This window comes from Bactrocera latifrons, unplaced genomic scaffold, assembly GCF_001853355.1.
Source record: "Bactrocera latifrons isolate USDA-ARS-PBARC rearing strain unplaced genomic scaffold, ASM185335v1 scaffold_6, whole genome shotgun sequence".
NCBI classification, from domain to species: Eukaryota; Metazoa; Arthropoda; class Insecta; order Diptera; family Tephritidae; genus Bactrocera; species Bactrocera latifrons.
In genome coordinates this window covers 1117381-1135444 of record NW_017537267.1, presented here as the reverse complement: position 1 = coordinate 1135444, position 18064 = coordinate 1117381, and the positions used below count along the sequence as shown (strand labels likewise).

At 36.0% G+C, this 18064-nt stretch overlaps 1 protein-coding gene across 2 annotated transcripts in view; it reads right to left on the bottom strand.

Annotated features, from left to right (window-relative positions):
• Positions 1-1671: 1671 nt before the first annotated feature.
• LOC108974979 overlaps positions 1672-18064 on the bottom strand; it is a 16912-nt gene continuing 519 nt past the window's right edge. For both annotated transcript variants that reach the window (XM_018943155.1, XM_018943154.1), the window contains exons 2-5: positions 2857-3519; positions 2534-2794; positions 2390-2473; positions 1672-2326 (exon numbers count right to left, since the gene is read on the bottom strand). In XM_018943155.1, the coding sequence (XP_018798700.1) occupies positions 1917-2326; positions 2390-2473; positions 2534-2794; positions 2857-3499 (1398 nt within the window). In that variant the 5' untranslated portion in view covers positions 3500-3519 and the 3' untranslated portion in view covers positions 1672-1916. The remainder of the gene's footprint in view (positions 2327-2389; positions 2474-2533; positions 2795-2856; positions 3520-18064) is intronic.

Here is an 18064-nt window from a genome sequence, read left to right as displayed (position 1 = left end):
TTCTAAAGGAATTTTTTACCCTCCACAGGGTTGTGCGCTCGGTTTGGGACCCGACACGTAACCCATGAATACAAAAAATTAGGCATGTATATTAAGGCGAAGTTTAAAAAATCTAAATAATTGGTTGCATGCGAGCTATGTTATATACAATAGTTGTACAATTTGAATGATTCCGAAAAATGATCAATAGAATATCAAATAAAAAATTATGAAAAAAAATATTTTTATAAGCTAGCTCTAAACCAATTATATACCCAAATTCTCTTAGGGAAAGTAGTTCAGAATGACCCGCAGAATATTTCCCACACTCTGGATTTTCCGTTTTTTGGCTCCATCCACGCATACATACATATACACGACAAAATAAATCTGTTTACCGGGCGACTGCGAACTTTATCAATTATTGTATGCTAATTTACGAAAGCTCACGCACACGTACACGATAGCTTTCACACAGCTTTCTGATTTTTGAAGTGACTGACGAATTAACTTTGTGCATAACAATTTTCATATGAAAGGCAAAGTAATTAAAATTAATGGAAAATATTTCATTTTACAATTTACCATATAAAATACGTTCTTTATGCGAAGTGACCATGTTAACAGAGCCTTCGGCTGAATTTTAAGACTGAATTACACACAATTTAAAGAAGCTAAAAGTTTGGATATTATTATTAGATAGTAAAGAATGGCTGTAAATTTTTAATTTTTGAACAGCAAGAGAAAGCAATATACTCGAACCAAGCAAAGAGCGAGAGCCGATGAACCTACTAAGTGTGAAATATGGTAGCATGAGGCAAGTCATGTAACAGGCCGCCTATATATAGGGTGATCCAATTCGAAGATCTCTACTTTTTCAAAGTAGAAAACGCAGAAACTTCAAATTTATTGGATAATGTAAAGAATTTGAAAGAGCATTCTTTGACCTTTGTATTCGGAAGATTATCTCTTTCAAATTTTGGCCGCGGTGACGTCTCAGATAAATAGACTTATGGAGTCCAATTTTCAATGACTCGTTCGAGCATTTCGACTAGTTACTGGCGAATGACCCACGTGATGTTTTGATCGAAAGCCTGAATCGAAACCGGATTGTCCGCAAAGACTTTAGACTTTCATATTTACACAAGGAAGTCTAACCGTGTGATATCACACGATTTTGGTGGCCGTTTCAACCGGTCCAAAATTTTAATTTACCTATTTACCGAAAAATTCCCTCAATAAATCCACCGACCCATAAACCACACCAAACCATGATTTTTTCTGGATAAAATGGTAGCTACTGAATTTTTTCAGGTTGGCCCTTCATTTCAAATGTGCTAATTTTGCTTGTTTACATACCCCTTGAGCAAGAAATTGGTCTCATCGCTGAACAAAATTTTGGCTCGAATACGTCGAATCTTCTTGCAGCTTGCCGAGAGCCCATAGACCGAAACGATGTCGTTTGGGAAGCTCGTGTGACTTCAGTTATTGCACAAGCTGTATTTCGTGCGCTTTTAATTTAAGATCTCGACGTAAAATGTCAGTTCGAGTTGATGAGAACGGCGCCGAATCGACTCTCCACGGTCTTCGTGTCACTTTCACTACGGAAGTAGCAATCGTTCGACATTTGAAAAATTCAATTCAACTTATCAAATATTGAATTACTACATACTAAAGGGACAGTCGGAAAGCTTTTAATTACACTTTGATCTCGTTTTATTTGTTCGGTACATTTTCAAAATTTTCACTTACATATATACCTCATATTACTTACTAAATACATAGTTATGTTTTGTAACATACAATAAATTAAATAAATATTTATTTTTCACCTAACCTAACTTTGTTTTAAATTATAGCGACCGTGATGATGAGTTCGCTTCAATAAATCGTATTTACACTATTTCCATACATGCCTGCAAGTCCGGTTTGCAGGCTCAGTTGAAAAAATCCAGTATACCATTCAAAATTTCGATGGCAAAATCATTTTCACCCGTCGAAGCGGCCTTCTTCTTCTTTTGTTTGCGCTCCTTTTTCGATTTTTTCTTCGATTTCACAGTGGTACCATCTGCGGCAGCGGGTGCGGGCGTCACATCGGCATCTTCAGCCACGGATTCGACGTGACCTTCCGCCGCTTCAGCACCATTGTCCTCTTTACCTTGCGCATCATCTTTACGCTCGGCGATTCTGCTGGTAGGCGCAACGGCAGCAGCTGGTGTTGCAGCCGCGGCGGGCTTTTCTTCATCGTCATCGTCCAGTTCATCAAGTAAACCGGCTAAGCTAAAACCGCCATAATCTGCATCGGCAGGCGCCTCAGTGTCATCATCATCGTTCTCTTCGGCATCATCTATGTACAATCAAAGTTGTGTAATCTAGCTGTAACAAGTGTGGAATGTCATTTTAATATTACCATCTTCATCAGTTTCGTCGTCTTCCTCATCAGCCTCTTCAGCTTCATCATCGTAATCATCATCGTCATCATCATCGCCACCAGCTGGAAGTGATATAATATTATAAAAATATATTTCCAATCAGCTTTTATAAAATAACCCACCTCCGAAGCCGAAAATATCGTCATCATCTTCTTCCTTGTTCACCTCGACGGGCAAGGGTTCAGCTTCAGCAACTCTCAAACCTTCGGGACCAAATTTAAAGCAAGAAACACGCAAAGCTGCCTCTACTTCGTCTTCGGCGCGCAGTTCGAAACCCAAGCAAGCCTTGAAGTCATTCTTAGCTCTGGATAAGCCATAAACACGACCGCAGAATTTAGAGTAACCACCAGGTAAGCCTACGCAGATGGGCTTAGCGCGCTTGCCTATGAGAAAAAAATACACAAAATAAATATTTGCGCACAAATTTCTTTACCTCTTCAATCACCTGAAATTGTGCGTGTCGCCAATGTAATATCACCATATTTGATTGCCACCGACATACGTTCATTGCCTAAATATGTGATTTTGGCACAACCTGGTCCACGCACTGGTATCAATGGCAAATTGAATTGCCGGCAACAATCACAATGATCGTCGGTACATTTACAGTATTTGCTGATTGGACTGGGATCATCCGTGTTCTGTAAAGTGGTTGCTTCGGTTACTGCTGCTGTGGAAGCGGAACTGCTGGTGGCTGGTGAGGCCACTGCTGCTACGGCCGGTGTAGCAACTGCAGGGGCAATGGTTACCACATCGACTATCTCATTTGTCGCCTCATTAGCAATCTCATTTGCTTCTGCAGCAGCAGCAGCAGCTGCTGTTGCTTCATCGGCCTGATCGACTACTTCATCGGCGAATTGGGTGGATTCATCGGTGCCTGGCCCTGAAATGTCGTCCGAATTGAGTGACTCGATGTGTTGGGGTTCGAGTGGCGCTACATTCGGATCGATTTCTTCAGGTGGCAAGTTCAGCCTTTGAAAAGGAGAAGAAATTTTGTCTGCGCGTCGAAACACTGTTTTAGCATCTACGCAAATGAAGTACATTAGGCATGCGACGACAATGCCAATCAAAATATCCTGATAACGCATAGTGAATTAAAGACTAAAAACTGTAAAGATAAAGAGCATTCGGTTAGTAATAAGGGTAGATACTTTTTATTAATTCGAATTTTCATTTATTTTTTTGATAAATTCAAAATATTTTCCAAAAATATATTATGTATTTTTCAAAAATCTCTAATTTGAATCAACAAAAGCCAATTCCTAACTCATAATATTTAAAAAATATTCAACGAAATTAAATGAAAACAAACTTTAGTTTTGAGTAACCGGACCAATGTGGTATCCATCAAGCAGAAAGGACAGCCATCAAGGTGCGGCTTCTTTTAAATAGGTATACATCCATTCCGTTAGCAGAACTAATATACAAGTATTAAGCTCGCTGATCGTGTAATCAAAGCTAATCAAGGAGTGCATGACCTACTAGTAGTAGAGGTGGCATCAAGTCACTTGTAAAGCCGATGATCTAACAAGAAAAGCAACCCTTACCAAAATTTTATCATGTTAGGTATGTATAGGGTTCGCTTGTCTTCGTGCATTCGTGCACTAGGCTTGCAAGAAAATCCACCCTTGCTCAAATTCCATTAGGTTAGGAGCGAGCAGCGTTTACTTGTCTTCGTGAATTCGGGCACTGGATCTAAGGACCCAGATTCCATCAGGTTTGAAATGATCATATTTTCCTTGTTTTCATGCATGCCAGCACTGGATCTAAAGACCTCGCTCGAACTCAATAAGCGTTGATCAGCAACCAGCACTTGTAGGTTTCCGAAGGCTTTCTGGTTCAGTGTGGTACGTAAAAGGTTCATTGAATTGCTAGCTCTTAGGTTCAGATCACCACAATGTTAGGTATCCTAAGCAGGCGGGTAGGTAAGTAGAGTGGCTGTCTCACAACGCACCCAGGCCTTTAGTAGGCTCATTATGCTACCACCGGGACTAAAGTCCCCTCACTGTCATACTGACATTCACGCGGTGAAACTATCGATTTTGAGGACATGTCAAAGGAAGAAATAAGGAAGATCCAGACACTTTCTCCTCCACTGTCCAGCTTTCGCCAGACCAAGTTTGAAGCATATTGGTTTTCATATTTTCTACAAACCCGGAAATTGGTTGGATTGGTTTCGCCTCAATAAGTTTATGGCAGACTCTAGTCGTTTTGTCGATATCGACGGCCATTCTGATGCATATCTAGGAGTTCTAGACATTACCACGGACATTAGTCTTTACCTGTCCACAAGGAATTATACGTGGCCTCACAAAATAGAAAACTATTTACCTAAACCAACCGATTTTAAAATCCTTCAATGCTTTATTTTTTCAATGACCACAATTGCAGAGATCTGAGCGCCCAGGATCTGGTTTTTTCCCCTATTTTTAAATTTATTATAATTTAATAATTTTATTTAATATGAATAAATTAATTATTAAAAATAAAGAATAATGAAAATAACAACTGTCAATTACCAAAAAATGTTCTAATCTCGTACCTCTAGTCTAGAAAGCTATATTATTTCGACTGTCAAAGTGCTCAGACTCTATCCCTCTCTGATTAACTTAATATAGCTAAACAATTCCAAAAATATTTGTAAATTATTATGGTATCCCCTCGAGCTTACAAACAACTGTTATGTAAATAACACATTATATAAATATATATTTTTTTAATATTCGCCACAACTTAATGGCTTCAGCGAAAGTCACAGCTTGATCTCTATGCTTTAAGTTTAAACACGAAATTTACATAACAGACATTTAAGTACTAGAAAAAACGGTAAACGTTTTTACATTATATTGTTATTAATTAGTTAAATTTTTTGCGTATTCAAATATACAACTATAACAATAACTTATAACAAATGCTTGCCAAAAAGAAAACAGAAAAAGCAAAAGTCATTTGTGGTGCCAAAGTGACGCTACACGTACGACGAGATGACATAAAAACCACAACAATAATAACAATGGAAATGAAACTACAAACAAACGTGGTCAACTAATCAACTTTATAAAAACATTAAAATTTCACCTTAACAACAACTACAACGAAAAATTACGTTTTACATATTTACAAAAGTTAGTAAATATGCAAGTTTGCACAGCACGCATAATGAAACTGAGCATAAAAGAAGAAAACAAAAACAAAAGTATGAATATGCGAAAACGATAAAATATAAAGAGTATACAAAACATATGTTAATTGTAATAAAAAAATAAATATTTTTTATAAATATGATTTGCATATAAGTTTTTAATATACACCCATGTAACCCCATGGGTTTACGGTTCTCGAAAAATCTATTTTTTTATTGTCTTATTATTGTCCTAAATTTTTACGTTAATCCGAGTAACAGTTTCGGAGATACAGCCTTGAGAACTTGTGCGCTCGATAAGTGCGACTTCTTTCAACGCGTTTTTCTCAAAACTGTGTTTTTGAAGTCGGTTGACAAAAATTCTCGAGAACTACTTAACCGATTCTTATAAAACTTTTCACAGGTCTTTGGGATACAACTCTTAAAGACTTGTACGAAAGATTCTTTTTTTCGTTTACAACTATTAAAAAAAATTGTGCGATATTTTTACCGAAAGTTTTTTTTGTAAAAATGTCTGCCAATAATCCAATTTTCAGTTTTTTTTTTGCCTTCGTCCAAGTTCTAAGGTTTTAACGCGTATTTTTTCACTTTAGATTATCGTGTAAGGAGTAATCCTGCCAACCGCGGGCGCAACGAGTTTACAATATTTTTTTTTCCAAAAATTTCAAAATTTCTTTGTTAGTAGTGTTCCTTTGTAACAATAAAAAAAAAACTCTAATAAAATATTTCGTTTTTTATATGAGAACAAAATTTTTGAAGATATGGGGAAACCCATGACACCGCTTAACAAATGCCAAAAAATGTCAAAAATAATAAAAGAGCAAATTTTATAGATATAAAAATACGCGCCACCGTTCCTTTGTCTATTCTATTTTTAAGATGGAAAAAAGCGCGACCTTTATTTAATCATTAGTCACAATCATGGCTGGCGAAAATACCAAAAAGAAACGAGAGTGAAATTAAACAAATATTTGCGTGAAAGACAAATAAAACCTATATATACACATGCACGTATGAATGTGTAAGTGTATATGTAATATTTGTGTAAGAAAATATGCGCGCATAAATATTGAAGTGATGCTGCCAGGTTGCACGCGCATGCGCAAGCGAATTACCTTTTTCAACAATGCGTTGACAGACGAAACGAAAACGAAGTTGCGAGCAAAAAAACGAAATTAAGCAAGCACGAATTATTAAAAAGTAATGTAAATCAACAAAGGCATATTTGAAGAAGATAAAGAAGAAGAAGAAGAAGCACTAGTGAGCATTGGTGCCGGGCACACGAGGTATAAGCAACGAGAAGGCCACGCAGCTTAAGCTACATACAAACATATATATGTATATATGTATATGTAGTGAAGGTAGCCAAAGCTACCGCGCGACACACATATACCTACACATTTTCCAAATGTTGTTTTTTTCGGCAGCACACATACACACACATGCATAAGCCGGCTTAATTTGTATTATGTGCTGGTGTGGGACGGAAGTGTCCAAAGAAGCGGTGAAATTTTTAACTACAGTTAACAGTTTATATACACACATACATAAAGATATATATGTACATACATATGTATATATTCTCTTGTTGGCACTTCGCCGCTACCATGTTATTTGTTGTTAATGTTTATTATTTTTATTATTAATAACGGATAGAAAGTGTGCGGTGATGACCAAATTAAATCGGAGCAACAACAAAAGCAATTGACAGCTCCCCAAACACATAATGAACACAATACTCGAAGAAGCGCCAAGTGAAAAACCTGACAACAACAACAACTATACGCTCAAAACAAGTGCAACAATCTACAATTCCGTAACCAGAAGCGCCAATGCTGGCATTCTCGCAGCACTGCCCAAAGAACTAGATAAAGCAAAGCCGTGGATCCGTATGTGTGTGTGTGTAAGTCATTGCTTTTTTATGGCAGAACCAGTTCAAAACTATTATGGTCACTCACCGAAAGTGGCTGCTGTAACAGTGGAATAATAATTATAATGACAGCAACAACCATACCAACAACATTAACATGATGAGTGTATATAGTAAGCCCCAATAAAAGTAACAAGTGCGTCAATTTAATTTATTAGCTTAGTTAATAACAGTATATAGCTCCCCATAAAACTATTTTTATGACAGTTACATAGAATTTGTTTACTAAGGCAAAAAAATAAATATTTTTGTGAAATATAGTATATTTAGGCTTTTTAAATAAGGCAAATATAAAAACCAGAAAAAATGTTAACTTCGATTGCACCGAAGCATAACACCCTTCACAACCGATCTCATGACAGCCGGGTCTTCTTTTTAGGCACGCTGTTTGACATGCTGTACAACATTCAAGTCGATTAAGGTTACTTTATACGAAAAAGATTGGCGATCTAAATCTAGATTTTTCATTTTGTATAGTAGATATATGCAATAGAGGTCCGATCTAAACAATTTGTTTGGATATCGTGATAATCCATGGCAAATTTCAATTAGATCCAAGTAGCGGTACTTTTTTCAATTTTTGACAGATCACGCGTGAGCCGTATCAACCCCTCATGTTCTTTTTGGTTCAGTATTGCTTGGCATTTCATCATGGACTTCTTTATAGACTTAGGACTGATTAACATTTACAACTTGTTCAAATTTATTACGAAAAGTAAAGAATGTTTTTCGAGCGCTTCGCTCAACTTATGGTCAACATAATCTACTCTATGCTCAGTATGGAACGACTTGGCGAATTTTAAGTCGACATCTTTTCGCTCTACTCTTGAAAAGTTCCAAAAAGATCTGACGTTTTCGAGACAAATTTTATACAACGATGGGGCCAATTGCCGCATTTGGGACGATGAGCAACCTGAAGAGATTCAAGAGCTGCTATTTCATTCAGAACAAACAACGGTTTGATGTGGCTTGTGGCTTTTGGAGTCATCGGTCCACATTTCTTCAAAAATAATGCCGGTGAGAACATAACCGTCAATGACGACCGTTATTGCGCTAGCATAACCGACTATTTGATGCCTTCAATTTAAGGTCGTGATCTCGGTTACATTTGGTTTCAACAGACGGCGCCACTTCTCACACATCCCATCAATCAAATAATTTATTTAGGGAACACTTCGCTGAGTAGATAATTTCACATTTTGGGCCAGTCGATTGGCCAAGAGGAACGTGTGGTATCATATCGTTAGACTTTTTCCTGTGGGAATATGTAAAGTGTAAAGTCTATGCGGACAATCACGCTTCGATTACGCCCTGGAGCAAAACGTCACGCGTGTCATTCGCCAGTTGCCAGTCGAAATACTCGAACAAGTCATCGAAAATTGGACTCAACGGATGGACCATCTAAGACGTAGCCGCAGTAGTCAATATTTAAAAGAGATAACCTTGAAAAATTAAATGCCAAATATTGTTCTTTCGAATTATAATATACATTTCCCATTAAATTTGAAGTTTATGCGAATTTTCTTTAATAAATAGGGAACCTCAAAATGGATCTCTCTTCATCTTTCCAAATTAATGCTATATCCTATACTAATGAGCACTTCCTTGGTGAGGAAAGGACGTGTGCAAATTTTTAGACAGATATCTCAGAAACTTAGGGACTAGTTTGCGTAGCCAGTCAGAAATTGTTAAAAAATATACATTTTTGCCTATACAACTATGGCTCCGAAAAAATTTGAGCAAATACTCATGATATACTAGAATTCATCCTCATTTATTGCTATTACTTCTTAATTCCTTATTTGATTGCTTGTATGCACATACTACTTAATTTTTATCGATGCCACAAATGGGCTGCGATTGACCCAATTAAATGCATACTTGTGCACAAACTTATTTGTACAATCGAACACAATCACACTTGCTGAGCATGCTAGTTGTGGCTAACTGACCCACTCTTGACTCTCCAAGTTTATACAACGACGACACACATATCATATACGTACATACATACTGCTTTTTGTTTCCTGATTGTTATCGATTTCTAATGATTCTGATAATACATGCGTGTACATAACTGATGCCTATAACAGACAGAATACCAATTTTCTCCTACCGGTTCAGTTAAGTTATGGATAAGTGAGCTAAATGAGGTGTTTTGTGGAGAAATTATTTTGTTATTAAGGACTAAAGTAGAAGAAGTAGAAAGTAGTGGTGTGTGAAGTTGTGAAAGAATACTTCTAATTTCATTAACATAAATTAGATCAGTGTCTGCCTGCTTTCCGCTTACATTGTTCAAATTACAAGAGAAAATCTTCGTTAAAATAAATAAACTCTGATGGATGTACACAAAAATTTTGTGTATAATTTTTATATTTTCAATAATATTTTCTTAAAAATATATACCAAAATTAGTGATACGACAAGTTTTTCATGATTTCCCAGTTCGGATGTTGCTAAACTATTTATACTCTCGCAATTTGAAGTATAATAGGGTATAATCACGGTTGCGGGTAAGCAGTTACAGTCGTAAGGCTGTACCCAAATCCTACTCTTGTGTCCCCGCCACGCACTGTGGAAGCGTGAGTAACCCTTTTATAAAATACGATAGCCAACCCATGTGGAGCCTGGAGTCACGGCTAAAAGAGACAAAGCTTCAGCGAAATCACTCCGACATATTCGGTTTAAGGGTTCACTGAAATCTAATTAAGAGTCTATTTACCAGAGGTGCGGCTGCGGGCACGTGTCGGAATTGATGCTTGAAAATCGACGATTAGCAGTCAAATCTCTTACTGCTATCATTACAATATCAGTGAAACCCATTTTGAAAGATTATTTAGGCCTAAGAAAAATTAAAGCACATTTGGTTCCAAAATCATTCGATTTTTTCGAAAAACAGCATTGCGTTAACGCCTGTCAAGCAATGCTTTCCGACTACCAGGATGTTATGAAACGTATTATCAGTGGCGCTGAGTCTTGGATCAATGCTTACGACCCGAAAACTTACTATCAATCGGCCAAATATCGTAGCTCAGGTGAGCCGGAGCCGTATATATATTGCATAACTCACACTTCTTTAACTCGAACTCTTGAATTGGCAAAAGAAGTCAAATTTCATACAAATATCCTTCCATAACTCGAAGTTCTCTAACTTGAAGTTTTTTTGTAGACTATGGTGATTCGAGTTAAGGAAGCTCAACTGTATATATAATTGCTTGAATTCCCATCCACTGGTTGACACCTTAAGGCATTTCCTTCTTTTAATTCTTGCAAGTTGCTGGAGTATAAAATGTTCGGTTGCACCCGAACTTGTCCCTTATTACTTGTTACTTGTAAATTTATTATGAAATTATAAATATCACTTTAACTTTTTTCTAACAAAAAAATGCATACTATGTATATATACTGTATTACTTTTTGCTTTACCTATGTATTACCATTCACCTCACATATTGTAGGCGCGAATTTCTTTCTTTCTTTGGTTACTTTTACGGTTGGACACACAAAAAAATTAGGTCGCATTTCTTTGATACGCGCACTCTGAGAATTTTTTCAATGAAAGTAGAAGTTTGTTTGCATGTCTTCTTAACACAACCGGCAAATATGGCTGGTATTTACACATACAAACGTACACGTAATTTTTTTCCGTTGCTGATTTATTTCCTCACACATTTTCGCCTCCATTGTGACATATTGATTCATTAATTTGCGCTTGTTAGGAAATAAAGGAAATAAATAAAAGAAAGTCTACTATGTCTATAAACCAAAGGCACACCTCATATAAAAAAGTTATGGTGGAAGTAAGTAGTAATTTATATATAATATAATATCAAATAATACAAACAAATTAATGAAATAATTGACGTGATTCCATTTATGTGAAGCCTCCATGTCTAAAACCAATAAATATTGGTTGATATATTTATGTCGACTATCTATTGATAGTCCAAAATTATCATTCATACATAGAAATTGTATAAATCGGTTAATAAAATAGAAAGTGTTTCACATCTTCCGATGACCAACTGAAAATCTGCGCGAATATTTTTTTTTTAAATCAAAGATATGTAGTTTTTATTTATTTCTTCTCTTCTCTGCTCATAAACAATTATTGTGTTATAATTTTACGTTTACAAAACATTTGCTAGCGATATTTTTTAGCCAAGAAAAATATCAGAAATTAATGACAAACACGATGCCAATCGTTTAAAGGACAAACTATTCGGTCTTTAAAAATACGAATAGTAATAGCTATTTTGAAACAAACTTTTTCTGTAAGTTTAGATTTTATCTCACCTTTTTGAGTCTCTTGGCTATGTTCATAACCAAGATGTACTTAAGCATAGAAGCTGCGGAAAGGTCCTATGTTCAAAGAAATATTGTTATGTCACGCTATACTCTTGTTAGTTTGGAGAACAGCAGCTATTTTAAATTAATAGACTTGCTTTTTGGACTCAAAACATGATCAGTTCTCCAAATTTTTTCAACTTCGACCGGACATGATTTTCTACCCTACTGCCATAGGTGTAGGTTCTACTTTTTTCAAAGAGTTTTTAGGGTATTCACAAGGAAATATTCGGTAAGATCAGTTAATTATTTTGATGGAAAAATTATATACAAGGTGCGACATCTATATGTCGATTGGTGCATTAGAATCTGCTATCTTTATCGATTGTAATGTGCGAATTTCATAACATTTCATCGATTGGAAGTGAAGTTAATGCGTTTTAAGTGTCAGTATGTTTGTGTTATCGGTGCGAAAATGAGATTCGAACAAAGAGCCAACATTAAATTTTGATTTAAAATTGGTAAAACTTTTTTAGAAACGTTTCAATTGATAAAGACATGTTTATAGCGATAATTGCCTATCCCGTAGCAGAGTACACGAGTGGTTTCAATGTTTTCAAAATGGAATTGAAATGGAATTGAACATCTCAAAAACATCGATTTATCGCATTTCGACCGAACATTTGGGCTTACGAAAGATGTGTGCACAAATTGACTGACGACCAAAAATTGCTCAGAATACAACATTTGATCGACGCTTGTGACCGATAATTTAACCAAAAATCATATTTTAACCATTAGCAACTCCCCGTATTCACCTGATATGGCACCGTACCATGAAAGAAAAGCGTTATGCAGACGTAGATGGCATTCAAAAATCATACTGGCGGCGATACCGGCCAACGAACTAAAATATACTTAGAGTAAAGATTTCTGCTTGAAAGATACTCGGAATACGTCCAATTGGTATCGATAGTTTGGTTCCTATGATTTCCGGTGTTTTCGAATCGTCAGTGTACCACTGAATAGTGCTGCTCCTCACTAGTTGGTCGAACGCCATCTCTTTGAAGAAGCGTCAGTGTTGTGTCCTTCATTTGTTGAGACGACATTATCTTCACTTTGCCACAACCCTATACTGCCATTAACAGCACGGTATGTATCGCTACCTGTTTGATTACTAGATGCAGCGGTATAAGCTTTTATGAAGCCCAGACACAGGCGAGCCTTTGCAGCTTCGATAGTTAAAGGCGTACAGAAGACTGCATTGCCTTAGACGCCATCTTATGATATTCGGCTTGAAGTCCCAAGATCTGCCGGCTATGCGTCTGCATATCATGAGTGAGTTGGTTTCTTTGGACAGTGTTAAGTCCACATTAAGTTTAATGTGAGACCAAAGAATTTGACATTTTTAGAAACCTCCACCGAGTGTTAGGGGTATCCCACCCTTCTTTTATAAAATGGAATATGTAAACGGATCTATCTAATATATAATCTACTAAATATTTGGTTTTATTTTATATGCCGTCCTCGAACGTGTAAGAGATTATAATATATGCTTTATTATAGTCGATATATGCTTTCAGGTAATTCAATGAGGCCTTTCAATTACGAGAAAACCTTTATTACTGTATCAGTAGATAGTAACAAATCAAAAATCCCTAATTTATAAACGGAAAAATTACTGGTATTGTCAGCGTTATTTTCGCTCTTTTTCAAATTCCAATTAAACAGGTTTCAAGCAAAACCGCTCATGCTAGTTCATATAAAGTTTTCAGAAATACCAATTTGAGAGTTTGAAAGATTCATAAACACAAGTTAGCAGTCACTAATGCATGCATGAGCTCCTGCAATCGAGTATACCCACTGAACCAAAGTTGCGAAGATCTACAAATTATATACATGGTAAGAATTTCGTTTTTGGATGATACATACGAACCCTCAACGAACTAAACAGAAGAAAGGCATTATCGTAATGAACTCGGCAGTGAAAGTCTAACATTTCTGAGGAACTTTTTTCCGTTGTTTATTCCGTTTCCGCAGCCGAGGTAGCCAACGAGGAGAACCCCTGTGTGCTTATCCCACTCGGCCTAAACGTTCTATTTCGAATTACGAAATGCAAATATGTGTGATTACCGCAATAACTATAATTGTGAAGTGCTAAAACACATTCCTGGCAAAATTCGGCAGCTTACACATAGGTGGGTGAACGGCCGAACAAAATTGGGTGGGAAGTCACGTACAGAAACTACCGAACTGTGTATGCGTACAACATTTACATGAAAGTCGCATATCCGGTCGTTGCACGGGGTGTGAAGCTGAAGCCTGCCGCTGCCGGTGATGCTAATGAGGATGCCGCTGAAGCCGCTTATGACCGAACCAATCTTGTTGACGGTTTAAATATAATTTTGTGCTATTACATAACAGCGTCAGCCACACAATACTAACACAGGCGCACACTCATTGCAACGCTATCTAGCCGCTTCAATAATTCACAAGTGCACGCAACACTTACATATGAGCACAAGCCCTCGTATACACATATGTATGTACATAAGTGTGTGTGCAAGCTAAGCTGTCATCCTTGAAAGTGAATTTTTAATGAGCAAAAGTAATTTGTTAGCGTTTCGGCAGCACACCAACGTTTCTTCGTCATCTAGTTTCTTTCTTCTTCAACATTTTGTGTTTTTTTTGCTGCAACTCTGCGTGTATAGGCGGATGGCTGAGCATGCGCCCGCGTGTGTGCGTGTGCGCGAACGCTTAGCAAGTATGAATAATATTACAGTTCCGTTATGATAATGCATAAATTGTATGCCAACAACAGCAAAGCAACTAAAAATTCAAAATGATTACGACGTCACATACATATTTGCAGTGAAATGCTTGCGTAGATTATGTAAGCGTTTAAGTGTGGAAGTGAAATTTCTTTCAAGTGTGGCAAGCACATCTCGTGTGCTAACATCCCACCAGCGCAGCGAGTAGAAAGCTCAAATAGCTATACAAATTGTTTACAACATGTTATAGGAGATACATTTAGATACAAAGTTTATTAAGAGGAAAACCACTATTTTACCAATAGACGGCTTTGGTAATCTGTTTAACGCTCTAAAGATACGATTTCATACAAAAAAGCTTCGAGGAATGTTTGTACATGTTTGACGACGTACCTCGCCTCAAATATGGATATCAGCAAAGATCAAGTGCACCATATTTTTCAGTATTTCTTCGACAACATCGAAAATGCAATCCAGATGGCTGGATTTGTCGATTCTGTTCAATTAATTTGTATGCCAAAGATGCACCACGCTCTGGAAGGCCAGTTTTGGAAAACATTGATAAAATAATGGGAATCATCGGGTCGACCGTCTTGTGAGCACTGGTTCGACTGCCCAGGAGCTAAAAATTTACCAAAAACGTTAAATAAGATTCGATAAAAGCAATTAGACTGAATTTCCATCTGCGAGTCGCTGCTAAATCGCAACAAGATCGCACTATTTCTTAAGCCACGTCAGACAACGTGAAGCGAGAATATTCGTGGAGGCTTTGAGAGTCCGGACTTCGAACCAAGTGATTACTACCTGTAAACTTATGATGATGTTACGTTATTTCACATATTTATGTATGTAGTATTTAATATACAAAAATATCTGCAAAATCTATTTCATTGAACTCTCAACTCGCAATTCCTACAAGATATGTGTGTCCTCGTTTATACTTGCATATATTTGCATACAAGTGTGTAGAAAAATTATAGCGAAAGTTGTAAATAGATGTAGTGGGAGTACCCAAATCAAAATTCAGTTTACGTATTTGCATATATAATTATAATTACATAATTAATGAATTATTCCAGCATTACTTAAACTGTATAATTGAAAGCGATAAAAGTGTATAGAGCGGCATTACTATTTAGAAGAATTAAGTACAAATGCACAGTTTTAAAAGGACAGTCATAGTTGAGTGGATGTCTGACAATCCTCTTTAAGGCACCCATTATACTAAGTTCATACACCCGAAACAAGTTCGCTTATCTCTGGTGATTCAAAAAACCATTTTTCTAATACAAAGTAGAGTTACTTAACCGCCAGAAGTTGCTGGAGTCCAAATGGAAATCCCATGATATGCGTAATTAACTATTGGGATTATAGAGGCTAATATTTTAAGTATTTTAATTGCAATCCGGCATGAACTTTATCAAAAAACGAAGATCCCCAGAACTTACCTTCTAGAATAGTTTCCGTAAAACAGATCTGCTGTATCTTATTACTAAGCAACCGTAATGTTAGTTTCTTTCAGAACGTCACGTATTTCAGCTTAATACCCCTGGAATCCAATGTACTACTATGGGCAAAAATAGTAAGACTTTTTACTGTAAATTTCGCGCGAAAACTCATTTGTCGAAATATTTTTTTATTTAGGTTGGTTGGTACTGTCAGTGATATCTGTGCCAAATGTCACATCAAAATATTCATTAGTGCTTAGTATGAGCATGTTTTTCTGAAATACATTAAATGCATTTGGCGTTTTTTAAGAAGAATGAAATTATCCCAGAAAAAAGTTCCATTTCATTTTTTGTACGGAATCAAATTTCTGGTGCCGAAACGTTCGGGATGTTGAAAAAAGACTGGTGATAATTGTTTGTTGCGAGGAAATGTTTTTGATTGGTACAAATTATGCAAAGAGTGTCGAGAACGCGTTGATGACGAACCACTCCAGGACGACCATTTTAAATTTTAAAATTAATTATTTTTAATTTCAATTTTTCTTTTAATTTTGCAAAAATTGCTATGTACATCTACTGATGACTTAACTTGTCAATAAATTAAAGAAATCGGTGCTTGTGAATCGGGGATAATAGTCAGAGATCTTACTGCTATTGTTGGAATATCGGAAGAATCAGAGAAACCTTTTTGAAAGATTATTTGGGGTCAAATCACTCAATATTTTCGAAAAGCAGCGTCGCAGGATGTCATAATTCGTATTATTACTTGCGTTGAGCCTTAGATCTATACTTACGACTTCGAAACAGGTGATCAGTCGGCCGAATATCGTGGCAAAGGTGAGCCGAAGTCGAAAGAGTTTCGAGTAAAGGTGTCATAAGTAAGTGTATTAGGGTCAAAGGGAATTACTTTAAGGGGGTCGACATAAACTTTGAAGAATAAAGTAAGAATTATGAACGAAATTTTACTATTTTTGCTCAACTTTTAAATACATGCACTCTGTATTTTCAAATACAAACACTCGACATAGCAATTAACAAATTCAATCAATCCTTTTACCATAAATGATGCTCTGAAACTTAAACGACCATCCATTGACAGAAAAGTGCCAGCATTCCTTCAGGCACCCTAGTAACCTGGAAATAAGTTAAGCTCCACCTGCTTGCAATTGACCTCGACATATTAAATATATAGGCCAAGGCGAATCCATTTGTAGCAATGTTTCAGGTGACCCTACAGGTCAATTCAAAATCGGCTTAATATAAGTACATAGAAGACAAATCAATCATCCACTAAATTTTTTTTCTGCTTATTTTTTGTACATATTTTTTAGTAATAAAAATGTGATATTTCTGGGATTTTTTTTAGCAAAATTCGAAATTTTTTTTCCATCTAAATTTTTTCTTGAAAATTCGAAAAATTTTCAATTATCGCAAGTCATTGTATAGACAATACTTAAGAGATATACATATAATATTTTATATTTTTTTGTTATCAACTACGGTGAAGGCCGCAATCGCAGAAGCAATTTTGGGAAAAATCTAATAACTCAGTAAATTTTTGATTTGTCGTGAATATATTAATTTTTTATGTATAAATTTATAATTAAAATTTTAAAACGTTTGATGCTTTAGTTTTCTTAAATAATTTGCAGTATTAACTCCACATGATTGCATAAATTCGAAAAACTTAGAAATATGTAGATATGTAGCATATATTCCACTTTCACAGCACACAATACATAAATAATAATCAAAAACAAAAAGCACAAAATAAAAGATGTCAAAGAACTGTGTGAACAACTCTTAAAACTGTATGCAAATTAGCTCGAAACAAACTTGTGCATAAGGCACTAATCAGCTATGACTGGAGCAACAAGTTGCCAGTTGTCAGCAGCGGCAGCACAAAGGCGATAGGAAAGAAAATACAAATATTTTGCGAGAAAATATTTGAAATAAGCAATGGAAATTAATAAAAAACAAATTTAAAACAATTTTTGAAAATTTTGTTTGAGATTTCGAAGAATTTAAAAAAGCCCCACTTTCCTTTTTAAAAATTTAAATTAAATAATTTTTAA